Source organism: Rattus norvegicus, chromosome X, assembly GCF_036323735.1.
Source record: "Rattus norvegicus strain BN/NHsdMcwi chromosome X, GRCr8, whole genome shotgun sequence".
Taxonomy (NCBI): domain Eukaryota; kingdom Metazoa; phylum Chordata; class Mammalia; order Rodentia; family Muridae; genus Rattus; species Rattus norvegicus.
Window position 1 is genome coordinate 70,678,141 of NC_086039.1, and position 13,632 is coordinate 70,691,772.

Genomic DNA, 13,632 nt, shown 5'->3' on the forward strand with positions numbered 1-13,632 from the left:
AATTAAAACCAAAATCAAATGGGTATCCAGGTGTAAATTCAGCTACCTGGTTAGCTGAGATAGTCCCTGGAGCTCCAGGTCAGCCCTGGCAATTTAGAGAGATCCTGCCTCAACATAAATTTAAAAAACTGTAGTTCCGTGTTAGAGAACTTCTCTAGTATGCATAGGCTCTGTGTTCTAGCCATAGCATTGCAAAAAACAAACAAGGGACTGACGAGATGGCTCAGTGTTTAAGAGCACTGGCTGCTTTTCCAGAGGACCCAGGTTACATTTCTCAGCATCCACATGGCTCACAAACATCTTCAGTTCCCTGGGATCTTCTTGCTTCTGAGAGCCTCAGGCATGCATAAGGCACACAGAAATACATGTGGCAAAATACTCGCGCGTATGTGTGTTTGCGTGTGTGTGTGTGTGTGTGTGTGTGTGTGTGTGTGTGATTAAAATGAAATAATAATATGGAGTGGAAGAATGGGTTAGTGACTAAGAATGCTTACTGCTGAGGACCTCTGGCACAGGGCCTTCTATCAGTAGCCAGCACTGACATGATGGGCTACTACCTATAACTCCAGTTCCATGTGATCGGACAACTTATTCTGACCTCAGTGGCATCCTTTATACACTTAGTACACACAAACTATGCATACACACAAATATATGTAAAAAGAAATCTCTTTACAAAAAGCAAAGAAACAAAACACAAAAATAAAAAGAAAGGGGCTGGAGAGCTGGCTTAGTGGTAAAGAGCGCTTGTTCTTGCAGAGGCCCTCAGTTCACTTTCCAGCATAGGCCAACTTCCAGCTACCTATAACTCTAGTTACAGGGGATCTAATGCCTTCCTCTGACCTCTGAAATCCCTGGGTACACATACACAGTGCCTAACCATATATGTGACAACATATCCATACGCATAAAATAAAAATAAGTAAATCTTGAATAAGAGTGTTAGGAAGGGGCACAGTATGAGTTTTAATCTATTATCATTATTATTTTGTTTTTTTTAAAGATTTATTTATTTAATTTATGTTAGTACACTGTAGTTCTCTTCAGGCACTTCAGAAGAGAGCATCCCATTACAGATGGTTGTGAGCCACCATGTGGTTGCTGGGAATTGAACTCAGGACCTCTGGAAGAGCAGTCAGTGCTCCTAACCACTGAGCCATCTCTCCAGCCCTATTTTGTTTTTTGAGACAGGGTTTAGTTCCACCACACACATGGCAGCTCACAACTGTCTGTAATTCCAGTTCCAGGGGATCTGACACACTGCCCTTCCTGAGGACCTGAATTCAGTTCCCAGTACACACTCACTCAAGCAGTTCCAACTGTTAACTCCAACTCTAGGGGCAGTCAACACCTCTGGCCTCTGTGAACAACTACACTGCAGTGCATATACCCATGCACAGACATATACAGATAATTTAAAAACGAAATCGTAGAAAATGTCCGCATACATATACTAAAGAGGGGTGATCAAATATCATCACAGGGCTGAACTTGGTAGCAAAGACCTATAACTTCAGTTAGTTGGGAGGCAAAGAATAGAAAATTCAAGGCCAGGCCTAGGAAACAAACAAACTAGAGCTGGAGAGATGGCCCAGCGGTTAAGAACACTGACTGCTTTTCCAGAGGTCCTGAGTTCAAATCCCAGCAACCACCTGGTAGCTCACAGCCATCTGTAATGGGATCTGATGACCTCTTCTGCGTGTCTGAAGACAGCTACAGTGTAATCACATACATAAGATAAATAAATCTTTTTTTAAAAAAAAAACAAACTAAACATGTACAAGGAAACATACAAAAATGCAAAGTAGGAACCCTGAATAAATCCTAGATTTGGCAACAAAGATGCTCCAATTCCACCAATTCTTTGTGTGAAACAAAAAAATATATCCTCAGGATAGGACTCAGGTTGGGTTGGTGGCAGATATATTACTCAGTGAGGCATCTCGCTGGTTCAATATGTCTATTTTTAGACAAATATGTAAAATACTTTAAAAATGTGTTTCCCTGACAGGGTTTCCCCGAGTAGCCTGGAACTTAACTATGTATACTAGGCTGGTCTTGAATTGAGAGATATTTCTACCTCACCTTTCTATACCAAGCAAAATAAGTTTTTTTTTTTTAAAGTACAGGGAGTTGAACATACAGCCAGTGAGCTGTATTCCAGCCCTGTACACTTACTTTCTGTCTCTCACTTTCAATTTCTTCCCCCCCCCCCCCCCCCCGCTTCCCCTTCACCGCCATTTCTCCCGCTCGGTTTCTTTCTTCTACCCAGGCTTTTAAATATTTATTTTGGGTGCTGGGAATCAAATATGAATGCTAAAAAACACCGTGAAAATATGAAAATGTTTAATGTTTGTGAATCTTGAAGTTTCGGTTGTTTATGTTACTAAGCTTCACATTTTACGATGGGAAGATGTAAATTCAAAATAAGTAAGTAGGAATCCTATCCTTATCAGAATTCATAGCAACGTTCCTTAGGAGAACGGCACAAACCGGAAAACAGGGTTCAAGGTATTGTAGCCGCTGACCCGCGGATTCCTGCGGTCATAGGTCATGCGGACTCTACTTGCTTATTGGTGAAAAATCTGCCGCTCTTACCATAGCAACCGGAACGGACCCGCGCAGTTGATGGGCGGGACTGAAGTTGGTTTGACCAACCACCTTCCATTTATCCAGACTGATGTTGGGCAGCCCAATCAAAAACACCGAATGAAGCAGTCATCCTGAGATCAAAGGATCACGTAGGACTGCCCGTCCTTTCCGTTTTTTCAACTTCCGGTATTCTCTGGTTGGGTCAGGGAGCACTGCAAGTCACTAGTGTGCGACTGACGTTTTTTGTTTCCGGCCCATGGGGCCAGGGTGGGCTGGACTGCTGCCCGAAGACGGTTCTGGTAGCCCTTCCGCCGTCATGTCAGACACAGACAGCGATGAAGATTCTGCTGGTGGAGGCCCGTTTTCTTTGACTGGGTTCCTGTTCGGCAACATAAATGGAGCAGGGCAGCTGGAGGGTGAAAGCGTCTTGGACGATGTGAGGCGTGGGCCTGGGGCTGAGGGTGGTGTGGCTAGGGGAAACCACTGACAGAGTGGAAGCTGTTTAGGAGCCGGTAATAGAGGGCGTTTTAACTCATTTTGGGGGCACAGAGGATCCCCCTTCTTTTGGGTTTGAGGTATAGTGGAGAGCGAGAGGGCTCAACTTTAAGGAAGAATGAAGAGAAGAGGAAAATGGTTAAGTGCCAGTCACTGATGTAGACGTGTTTGGCTTGAAGGTAACATTCTCCTTGCCTCATAGGAAAAGTAATAGTAAACTCTAGTAAGGTTATCAGAACGGCTACTGTGTAAGACCTTAAAGAGTCTTGGAACTCTGCTTTTCTGGCTTTCGGTGATCGGGAATGGCTCCAAAGCCAGGACTATGGATGGACTCTGTGTTGTTTGGATCTGATCTAAATGGAATTTAGTAGATTTCCTATACAGTTCTTGAATGTGATGTTTCTCTGAGCACATCATGGAATCATTTCTCAGATGGATTTGTGACTTTGTTATGAGCAAGGGAAATAAACTTTGTGTAGGACCTTCAGGTTCAGTTGTTACTTTCGACTCTCATGCTGTCCCTTTTTCAGGAGTGCAAGAAGCATCTTGCAGGCTTGGGGGCATTGGGCCTTGGTAGCCTGATCACTGAACTCACAGCAAATGAAGAATTGTCTGGGACTGATGGTACCCTGGTAAATGATGAAGGTGAAGTCTGGGTCCTGGGGAGGACACTGTGGCTCGTGGGGAGGAGATTAACTATTGTACACTTACTTTTAAGTTGGGGATTATCTTTTTTTTTTTTTTTTTTGGTTCTTCTTTTCGGAGCTGGGGACCGAACCCAGGGCCTTGCGCTTCCTAGGTAAGCGCTCTACCACTGAGCTAAATCCCCAGCCCAAGTTGGGGATTATCTAAGGAAGTGATAATTACTTGCTTTCTCTTGAGACATCCCTCTTTTTATCCATAGGATGGATTAGGAGTAGAGAAGATGCTGTGGACTACTCAGACATCAACGAGGTGGCAGAAGATGAAAGTCGAAGATATCAGCAGACAATGGGGAGCTTGCAACCCCTTTGCCACACAGGTGATTCTCTCTCTCTCTCTTGTTTTCTAGCAATGGGGTCTCTCGACATAGCCCTGCCTGTCTTGGAACTCACTATGCATGTCAGGTGGTCTCAAACTCAGAAAGATCCACCTGTCTCTGTTTCCCAAGTGTTCCCCACTATGCCGAACATTCTTTAATGTTGTAAAATTGGTAGTGTGGTGCATTTTCTTCCTGAATAAGTCTGTTTTGGACTCTGACTTCTATATTTGATTTCTGCCATTGTTCTTGAATGTGTGTACATTTGCTCTCCCTGCTGATTTCATTGTCATTTTAGTGCCAGAAAGTAGTTATCCTCTTACCAGATTCAGGCTTTTAATCTTACAGTGTTTAATCTCAAATTGTTGATTAATAACAAGGGTGATAATGATTTCTTGTCATCTCATATATTTAAGTACCTGTAGGTTTGAGATAACTATTCTTAGATGCTCTTCAAAGTTAGAGGTTAAAACAAACCCAGTCTTTGCCCTTAAAGATTTTAGATTAAGAAGGATTAAGTTTACAATCTTATGTTAACAATCAAATATATTTTGGCTCAAATCATTTCCCTATTACACTTCTTCATGTTCAAAACAAATGTATTCACTGCTGTATTTTAGAATAACAATCCCAGAATTGAAAGAGGATTGTTTGTTTGGCCTCTGCCTCTAGAGTGTTGGGATTAAAGTCTTATACTACCACATTATACTCTTTTTTTAATTTTTGAATGATTTAGGCCTTAAAATTGATTATGTAGCTGAGGTTAGTTTTGAACTCCTGATATTCCTGCCTCTACCTATCGAGTTTTGGGATTATAGGCATGTACCATCATGCTTGACGTGGAAAAGATTTTATTATTTCTTTTTTTGTTTGTTTTTTGTTTCATATTTATAATTTTTATTAATTTAGTGTTTTAAGAACAACAACATTAGTAGGAGTGCTCAAAGTTGTGTGTTAAGAAGAAATAAAATTTTATTAGGGAAGATATTAGGAGGATAGTCAGGTTGCAGTGCTGGGTGAAAGTTGAGATTGGCATTTGAAATGCTGCTTGAAGTTATCCAATTTGGAAAACCATTGCTTGCAGTATATACACTGGTAGGGGCGCTCCCCAGTGTGCTTCTCCCCATGTCTGACAAGCATATCTAAAAGGTAGAATTTCCATTAGAATCCCAGCTCACTGCACACATAGGGCTTCTCCCCAATTTGTGTTCTCAGATGGTCTCTGAGAAAATAAGGCTTTGTGAAAGATTTCTCACAATAACCATATATACAGAAGTGGGGCTTCAAATTGTGAGTCTTTTTCTGGGGAAGGTGGTTCTGGGTCTTGAGGTTTGAATTGTCTAGAGGAACCTGTCTTGGACAAAAAGCAGAAACTGAAACATTTTCTGGAGGTTGTCTTGAGGGACAAAGGACAAGGTGAATGATCTGAGGACTATCCTCCACTAAAGGAAATCACCTGAGGATGGAGGACTTCATCACTGGGTGCTATATTCAGACCTCTTCAAACATTCTGGCCATGATAGGGTACCAACTTGCCATAGTGGTTTATTTGGGCACTACTGGGGATGTGTTTTGTTTTCTAAAACAGTGTTTCTTTGTGTTGCCTTGATTATCCTAGAAATAACTCTGTAGACTAGTTATTTCTGTTTAATTATTTCATAAGTCATAAGCCAATAAAACAAAATTTGTAGATTTTTTATGTATACATTATTTGAGATTTGATGCCATAACAAGTTAGTAGTCAACCTGACTGTAAAATAGTGTGATAGAATGGACAGAATAGATTTCTGGGTCAGAATACTAAACGTTCAATCCCAGCTTCATATTTCACTTGAATTTGTCATTTGTAGTAATCCCCAGTTTTTTCTGAAATCAATAAAATTATTAATGTCTTTTGGGGGATTTAAGTTTGTGTTTACATGATGGGAAAGCATCTAGTAAACCCAAGAAAAAGAGTCTTGATATCTTTCTGGGAAGGTTCCTTTAGGCAACCAAGATGTGTTAAAATTGTAGAAATAAGGTTAGGGCAAAATGTATATATTTGGATTTAAATTAATCGAGTGGGAAACAGAAGTAGATGTACTTCTGAGTTTTAGGCTAGCTATGTCTATATAGAAAGTTCTATGACAGCCAGGAATATGTAGAGGGACCTTGTCTTAGTTAGGGTTGTACTGCTGTGTTGTCTTTTTTTTTTTTTTTTTGGTTCTTTTTTTCAGAGCTGGGGACCGAACCCAGGGCCTTGTGCTTCCTAGGCAAGCGCTCTACCACTGAGCTAAATCCCCAACCCCACTGCTGTGTTGTCTTATAAAGGACAACATTTAATTGGGACTGGCTTTACAGTTTCAGAGGTTCGGTCCATTATCATCAAGGCAGGAGCATGGCAGCATCCAGGCAGGCATGGTGCAGGCAGAGCTGAGAGATCTACATCTTCATCTGAAGGCTGCTAGCAGAATACTGACTTCCAGGCAGCTAGAATTAGGGTATTAAAGCTGGCACCCACAGTGACATACCTACTCCAACAAGGATACATTTCCTAATAGTGACACTCCTTGGCCCAAGCATATACAGATCATCACACACCTGGAAAAAAAGATTGATACAGATAATATTTTGTATGTGCACCACAGCACATGTGTAGAGGTCAGAAGACAACTTTGTAGAGTTGGTTGTTTCCTTCCATCTCTACTCGAATTCTAGGGATTGAACTCAAGTGGCCAAACCTGTGTGCAGCAAACTCATTTATCTAATAAGCTGTCTCATTGGCCCTTGGGGGCTTTTTGTTTAGATTTATTTTATTTTATGTGTAATGATGTTTCTGCCTGCATATGTGTCTGCATTGTCCACAGATGCCAATTGGGTGTGCTGATGGTTGTGAGTCACCATGTCACTACTGCAAATCAAATTCAGGTTGTCAGGAAGAATAAGCCAGTACTTTTAATGACTGAACCATCTCTCCAACCCCTGCCTTTTAAAATAGTTGTATTTTTATCATATTTTTAAAAGATGTATTTATTTGGGTGGGTGTGGGTGTTTTGTGCCTACATGTATGTATCTATACCACGTGTGTGCCTGGTTCTCATGGAAGTCAAGAACATGTTAGATCTTCTGGAATTGGAGTTACGAAGTTATGGAAGATTGTGAGCTGCTCTAAGTCTTCTGCAAGAACAAAAGTTGCTTTATCTGCTGAACCATTGGTCCAGCCTCTATTTTTGTTTATTTTTAAAATTACATTTATTTGTTTTGTGTGTGGAAGCTTATGTCCCAACACACAGGTCAGAGGATAACTTGAAGGAATCAGTTCTTTTCTTCTACCATGTGGGTTCCGAGAATCAAACTGAAGTTGTTAGAATTGGTGGTAGTTGTCTTTATCCACTGAGCTATTTTACCAGCTCCCTTGAGGGCTTTTTCGTTGCTATCTTCAGGCAGCATAATCCAGAGCAATCTTGAATTTGGTATGTTAGTTAAACATGGCTCGAACTCCTAATCATCTAGCCTGACTGCAAGTTGGGACTACAAGCATGTTCCACTATATTGGCTGGTAAGGGTGATGGTTGAAGAAAGGAGGTGTGTAGAACAAAAGAATATTTGGGCAGGGAAAATAGTACATGCCTGTAATCCCAGTACTTACGTTGCATGAAATTTTATATCAAAACATTGAAAATAAAATATGGGGGACTGGAGAGATGACTCACTAGTTAAGCTCTAAGTCCCAAGTTTAATTTCTAGCAATCACATGGTGATTTACAACCATTTATATTGGGATCTAATGCCATCTTATATTGTACAGATGTACATGCAGAGCAAGTGCCAATACACATAAAATAAATAACAGACCTTTAGCCAGGTGGGGTGTTAATCCCAGCACTTGGGAGGCAGAGGCAGGTAGATCTTTGAGTTCTAGGCCACCCTCATGTACAAAAGAACAAGTTTTAGGACAGCCAGGATTACACAGAAACCTTATCTTGAAAAACCAAACCAACCTAAAATAAGTTGTTCAGGACTGATTATTGAGTATTGCCAATAGTTAAAAAGCACTGAAAAGAATGATCAACTACTTAAAATATAGACAGAAAAAGTATACCTAGGACTTTGAAACTGTGAAGAAAATTTAGTTCAGATTTTTTTTTTAATTTTAGAAACTGAGGAAGAATATTCAATTAGGAGATTGAACAATGTGAAAAACAAAACCCAGTATGATAATGAAAAAGTTTCAGACAGTTCCCAGAAGCTCTCCTACTCTTGTGTGAGAATGAACATTTGGCTATACCACGGCTTTTTTAAGGCAGAGCTACGTTTTTAATATATTATTTGGTTTTTGAGATAGGTTCTTACTATGTAGCCCTGGTTCTCAAACTCAGAGATCTACCTGCTTCTGTCTCCTGACTGTTGAGATTAAAGTCATGTGCCACACAGAGAAGGCTCTTCTGTTATTCTGTGGTGCTATAAATTCTTGAGATTTGAAGGAAGCTCAAGGGTATTGTATAGCATTCTTCATATTAAGGAGATCATCTTGGTTTTAACAGATTATGATGAAGATGACTATGATGCTGATTGTGAAGATATTGATTGCAAATTGATGCCTCCCCCACCTCCACCCCCAGGACCAGTGAAGAAAGAGAGGGACCAAGATGGTATTACTGGTGGTAAGTAAAACAAGGTCTACTTCCTTTTAGGAATGAGTGTCTACTCATAAAACCAGGCTTTTGGCATGCTTAAGGGGCTTTCAAAAATGACCTGTTATAGGGCTGGAGAGATTGCTCAGTGGTTAAGAGCAGTGGTTACTCTTCCAGAGGACCTGGTTTCAATTCCTAGCACCCCTATGACAGCTCACAGCTATCTGTAACTCCCAATCCAAAGAATATGATGCCCTCAGATAGACATACATGCAGGCAAAACCCCAATGCACATGAAAGTAAATCTGAAAAAATATGTTAGAAAAGGATTGGTCGGGGTTGGGGATTTAGCTCAGTGGTAGAGCACTTGCCTAGGAAGCGCAAGAAAAAAAGAACCAAAAAAAAAAAAAAAAAAAGAAAAGGATTGGTCTTCTTAAAAAATTATATAAGTGTCAAATTCTGCTATTGAATAGAAATTTTCTTTATAAAATGTTCAGAAACACACAGTTAAGAAATAGCAATTTAATTTATTGCTCCCTCCTCAAATTAGTTTGCCATCACAGTTATAGGAGTGCTTGACTCAGAAGAGTTTCCCTAGAACTTTTTTTTTGTTTTTGTTTTTGTTTTTTCTGGAGCTGGGGACCGAACCCAGGGTGGCCTTGCGCTTGCTAGGCAAGCGCTCTACCACTGAGCTAAATCCCCAACCCCTAGAACTTTTTTTTTTTGAGACAGGGTCTTACCATCAAGCACCTCGCTGAAATTTTCTATAATAGGCCAGATTTTAAACCTGTAGCAATCCTTCTGTTTCTGCCTTCTTAGTGCTGGGATTATATGTATGAGCTACCTACCATACTCTGTACCCCCAAGACTTTCTGATGTAACTAATTTATTTTTTATTATTTTTTTTTTTTGGTTCTTTTTTTCGGAGCTGGGGACCGAACCCAGGGCCTTGCGCTTCCTAGGTAAGCGCTCTACCACTGAGCCAAATCCCCAGCCCCAATAACTAATTTATATACTCATATTTAGAACTTATCTTTTTTTTAAAAAAAAAAAAAACTTTTAATCGGTCATGGTAGTGTATGCCTATATTCCCAGTACTCTGAAGACAGGAGGATGACTGCTAGATTGGGGCTAGCTAGGACTATGTAACAAAGGACTGTCTCAACAATAAAGCAACTTTCAGGGATGTAGCATCACTCATATTCTGAGATTATAAAGATTTATGAGCTCTTGAGTTGTTATCTCACCATTCTTAACCCTGTAACAGTAATAATCCTGCCATAGGTTAGATGAAGAACAGCATCTGTCTTGTTTTTTCTTTTTTTTTTTTTTTTTTGGTTCTTTTTTTCGGAGCTGGGGACCGAACCCCGGGCCTTGCGCTTCCTAGGTAAGCGCTCTACCACTGAGCTAAATCCCCAGCCCCCCTGTCTTGTTTTTTCAAACAGGGCTTCACTGTGTATTCCTGGCTGGCCTGGAACTTTATGTAAATGGGTTTGGCCTTAAATTCATAGAGATTTACTTGCCTCTGCTTGCTGAGTGCTGGGATCAAAGGTGTATGCCACCATGCCTGGCCCTGGTCTTTTATATTTTGAGACTATGTTAACTTAATTCCTTCAGTTGGTACTTTGAGCCATTTTCTTTAGTTTGCAAAGTAAATGTTATTTGACTTATAGTATAGAATTTATTTTTTTTCTGTGGGCTTTAACAATTCTTCATCTTATAGATCTCCGAACTGAACATAACAGGGCCTGATTAATGTGAAGTATTGATATAATTTTGTTATTATTCACAATATTGGGCACAGTACTGCTCATTTATGGAAAGTAGTAAATGTAGTAATAGTGTTTATTTTCTCTCATCACAACCCTAGGGTACCAGGTACAAGGTGAGTTTGGGGATGTTGGGAAATAATAAGTAGGATGAGTTTTCTGGCCTGCATACTAGTAACCTGGGTGCTTGGGACTATATCTCCTGCCACAGAACCATGCATATTAGCTTAGAACGGGGTGTTGGCTGAATTTGAGGAAATGTGTTCATAGTTACATGCCAAAGGGGTTTCTTTTCCTTGTTGCAGTGTCTGAAGATGGAGAAGGCATCATCTTGCCCTCCATCATTGCCCCTTCCTCTTTGGCCTCAGAGAAAGTGGACTTCAGTAGTTCCTCTGACTCAGAATCTGAGATGGGACCTCAGGAAGCAACACAGTCAGAATCTAAGGATGGAAAGCTGACCCTACCATTGGCTGGGATTATGCAGCATGATGCCACCAAGCTGTTGCCAAGTGTCACAGAACTTTTTCCAGAATTTAGACCTGGAAAGGTACTTTGTACGAATAATGTCCATAATGAAAACTGACTTTTTCCAGATTCCAAGTTCTGTTGTTATAATGCTAAGTATACAGTTATGAGTCATGATATTTACCACTGGCATGAATATAAGTCTTAGTGATGTTCTTATTCAGTGGCAGATAATTGTTTATATAGGAACTTTTTATGCTGTATTAGATCTTGGTTTTTCTTTTTTTGAAGTTGTATATAGGAAATGTGTATCCTGTTGCCAAGTATGGTTGTGCATGCCTTCAATCCCAGCACTTGAGAGGTAGAGGCAGGTATGTCTTAGTGAGTTTCAAGCCAATTTGGTCTACATAGTGAGTTCCAGGATAGCCAAGGCTATGTAGAGAGACCTGCCTCAAACAATAACAGCAACAAAGTTGTCCTGTTGGTGGCCGGTGAGATGGTTCATTGGGTAGAAGCACTTGCATGCAGGCCTGAGGATCTTCATTTGCTCTGTAGATCCCACAAGTTGATCAGAGAGAACCAACTCCTGAGACTTATCCTCTGACCTCCACACATGCATTATGGCATGTACATCTGCATACATACATAAACACGTGACTAAATAAAATAAGTTTCCTGTTAGAATAAACAGTAAACCAAGTATATTAGTTATTATTCTATTGCTATAGACAGCATGACCAATGCAACCTATAAAGGAAGGCATTTAATTGGATGCTTGCTTACCATTTCAGAGGGTTAATCAATCCAGAACAGTATGGCAGAGAGCATAGTGGCAGGCATGGTACCTAAGCGGTAGCTGAAAGCTTATATGTGAATTGACAGGCAGACAGTGAGACTGGGGCTGGCCTGGGCTTTTGAAACTCAAAGACCACCCCCCAGTTACACACCTTCTCCAGTAAGGCCATACCCTTTGATCCTTTTCAAGCAGTTCTATTAACTGGGAACACAACATTCAAATATATGAGTCTATGGATCAAACCTAGTAGTGTAGACCTTTGACTCTAGCTACTATGGAGGCTAAGGCGGGGGGGAATCATTAGTTCAAAGCTTCCTAGGCTTAAGAGTGAGTTCAAGAGCAACCTAGGCAACTTAGTGAGACCTTGACTCAAGAAGGTAAAGACTAGCCAGGTTTGGTGGTGTTTGCCTTTAAACTCAGGCAAAGAAAATGGATCTCTGAGTTTGAGGCCAGCCTGTTCTACATAGAGTTCCAGGCCATGCCTACATAATGAGACCCTGTCTCAGAAAACATAAAACAAAACTAAGGATTGAGAATGTAGCTCATTGATAGAGCGCAAGTCCCTAGGTTCGAATCTCAGTACCACACCAAAAAAGAACAAAGAAGAGATAATTGTCCTATTCAGGGATAATACTTCTGTGGTCTCAATTTAACACACCTTCATTTTTTACCTCTGCAGTTGAATAGATCACTTGAGAGTTTTTCAGACACTGAATCTCTGACATAATACTATGTTCTGTGTTCTAGGTGTTACGCTTTTTACGGCTTTTTGGACCAGGGAAGAATGTCCCATCTGTTTGGAGGAGTGCTCGGAGAAAGAGGAAAAAGAAGCACCGTGAACTTATACAGGAAGAGCAGATCCAGGAAGAGGAGTGTTCAGTAGAATTAGAAGTCAACCAGAAATCTCTGTGGAACTATGACTATGCTCCACCACCACTTCCAGAGCAGTGTCTCTCTGATGATGAAGTAGGCAAAGTCTACAAGGGCGCATGTAGAAAGCTCTCTAGCTTATGTCAAAGTTGTAACTAACACTTTAGTGTTAAGAGTTCTTTGTAATTGTCAGTGACTAATAATGAGCTAAATCTAATGGTTTCACTTTTCCTGTTGTAACAGAAAAATGTTTGGTGGGGCAGGGCAGGGTAGATGGTGATACATTGCTAAATATAAAGCCATTACTCATGGACAGAACATGTCATGTTATATCCAGGTAAAAATTCCTGTTCAGGAATCATCCTTGTGGTCCCTCTCTCTAACCTTATAATTGTTAATTCTCTGTAGCCTTAGATCATTTGGAATAGGGAACCCCCGACCTCTACATCTCTCACTTTATTACAGATCACAATGATGGCTCCTGTGGAGTCCAAGTTTTCCCAGTCAACTGGAGATACAGATAAAGTAATGGATACCAAACCAAGAGTGGCAGAATGGCGTTATGGACCTGCCCGGCTATGGTATGATATGCTAGGTGTTCCTGAAGATGGCAGTGGCTTTGACTATGGCTTCAAAATGAAGAAGACTGAACATGACTCTACAATGAAATATAACATAATGAAGGTAAGCAAACTTGGTTTATGAGAGAGGAATCATCAGTGTGCATAGGGGTCTATCATTTTTACTACTTAGCTGGGGATTTCTTGAGTAGGATCTTTAGTAGGAAATTTGCATAGTAGAGTATCATCTAACTAGGCCCTGTTCTAACAATTCTGTTTTTGAAATTCATGCTGTTGGAGTGGGAGAGGAGGCAGATTTTTTTTTCCATTATCAGGTAGTTTGCACAAGTAAAATGTCATTTTCTCTGTGCTGGAGAGTGATTCCAAGGTCTCGCATATGCTGGGGTAGCACTCTTATCACAGGGCTACATTCCCAGTCCTTGGCTTTTGAGAC

The 13,632-nt window shown here is 40.6% G+C and overlaps 1 protein-coding gene across 6 annotated transcripts in view; it reads left to right on the forward strand.

Annotated features, from left to right (window-relative positions):
- The first annotated feature begins 2,760 nt into the window (after positions 1–2,760).
- Positions 2,761–13,632, forward strand: part of Taf1 (TATA-box binding protein associated factor 1) — a 75,635-nt gene continuing 64,763 nt past the window's right edge. For 2 of the 6 annotated variants that reach the window (XM_039099745.2, XM_063280030.1), the window contains exons 1-7: positions 2,776–3,028; positions 3,618–3,732; positions 3,992–4,108; positions 8,629–8,748; positions 10,856–11,034; positions 12,496–12,714; positions 13,084–13,302. In XM_039099745.2, coding sequence (XP_038955673.1) covers positions 2,849–3,028; positions 3,618–3,732; positions 3,992–4,108; positions 8,629–8,748; positions 10,856–11,034; positions 12,496–12,714; positions 13,084–13,302 — 1,149 coding nt within the window. In that variant the 5' untranslated portion in view covers positions 2,776–2,848. Of the gene's footprint in view, positions 3,029–3,617; positions 3,733–3,991; positions 4,109–8,628; positions 8,749–10,792; positions 11,035–12,495; positions 12,715–13,083; positions 13,303–13,632 lie in introns of all 6 variants that reach the window. The other 4 variants (XM_039099743.2, XR_005497977.2, XM_063280029.1 and 1 more) reach the window with 4 other exon arrangements.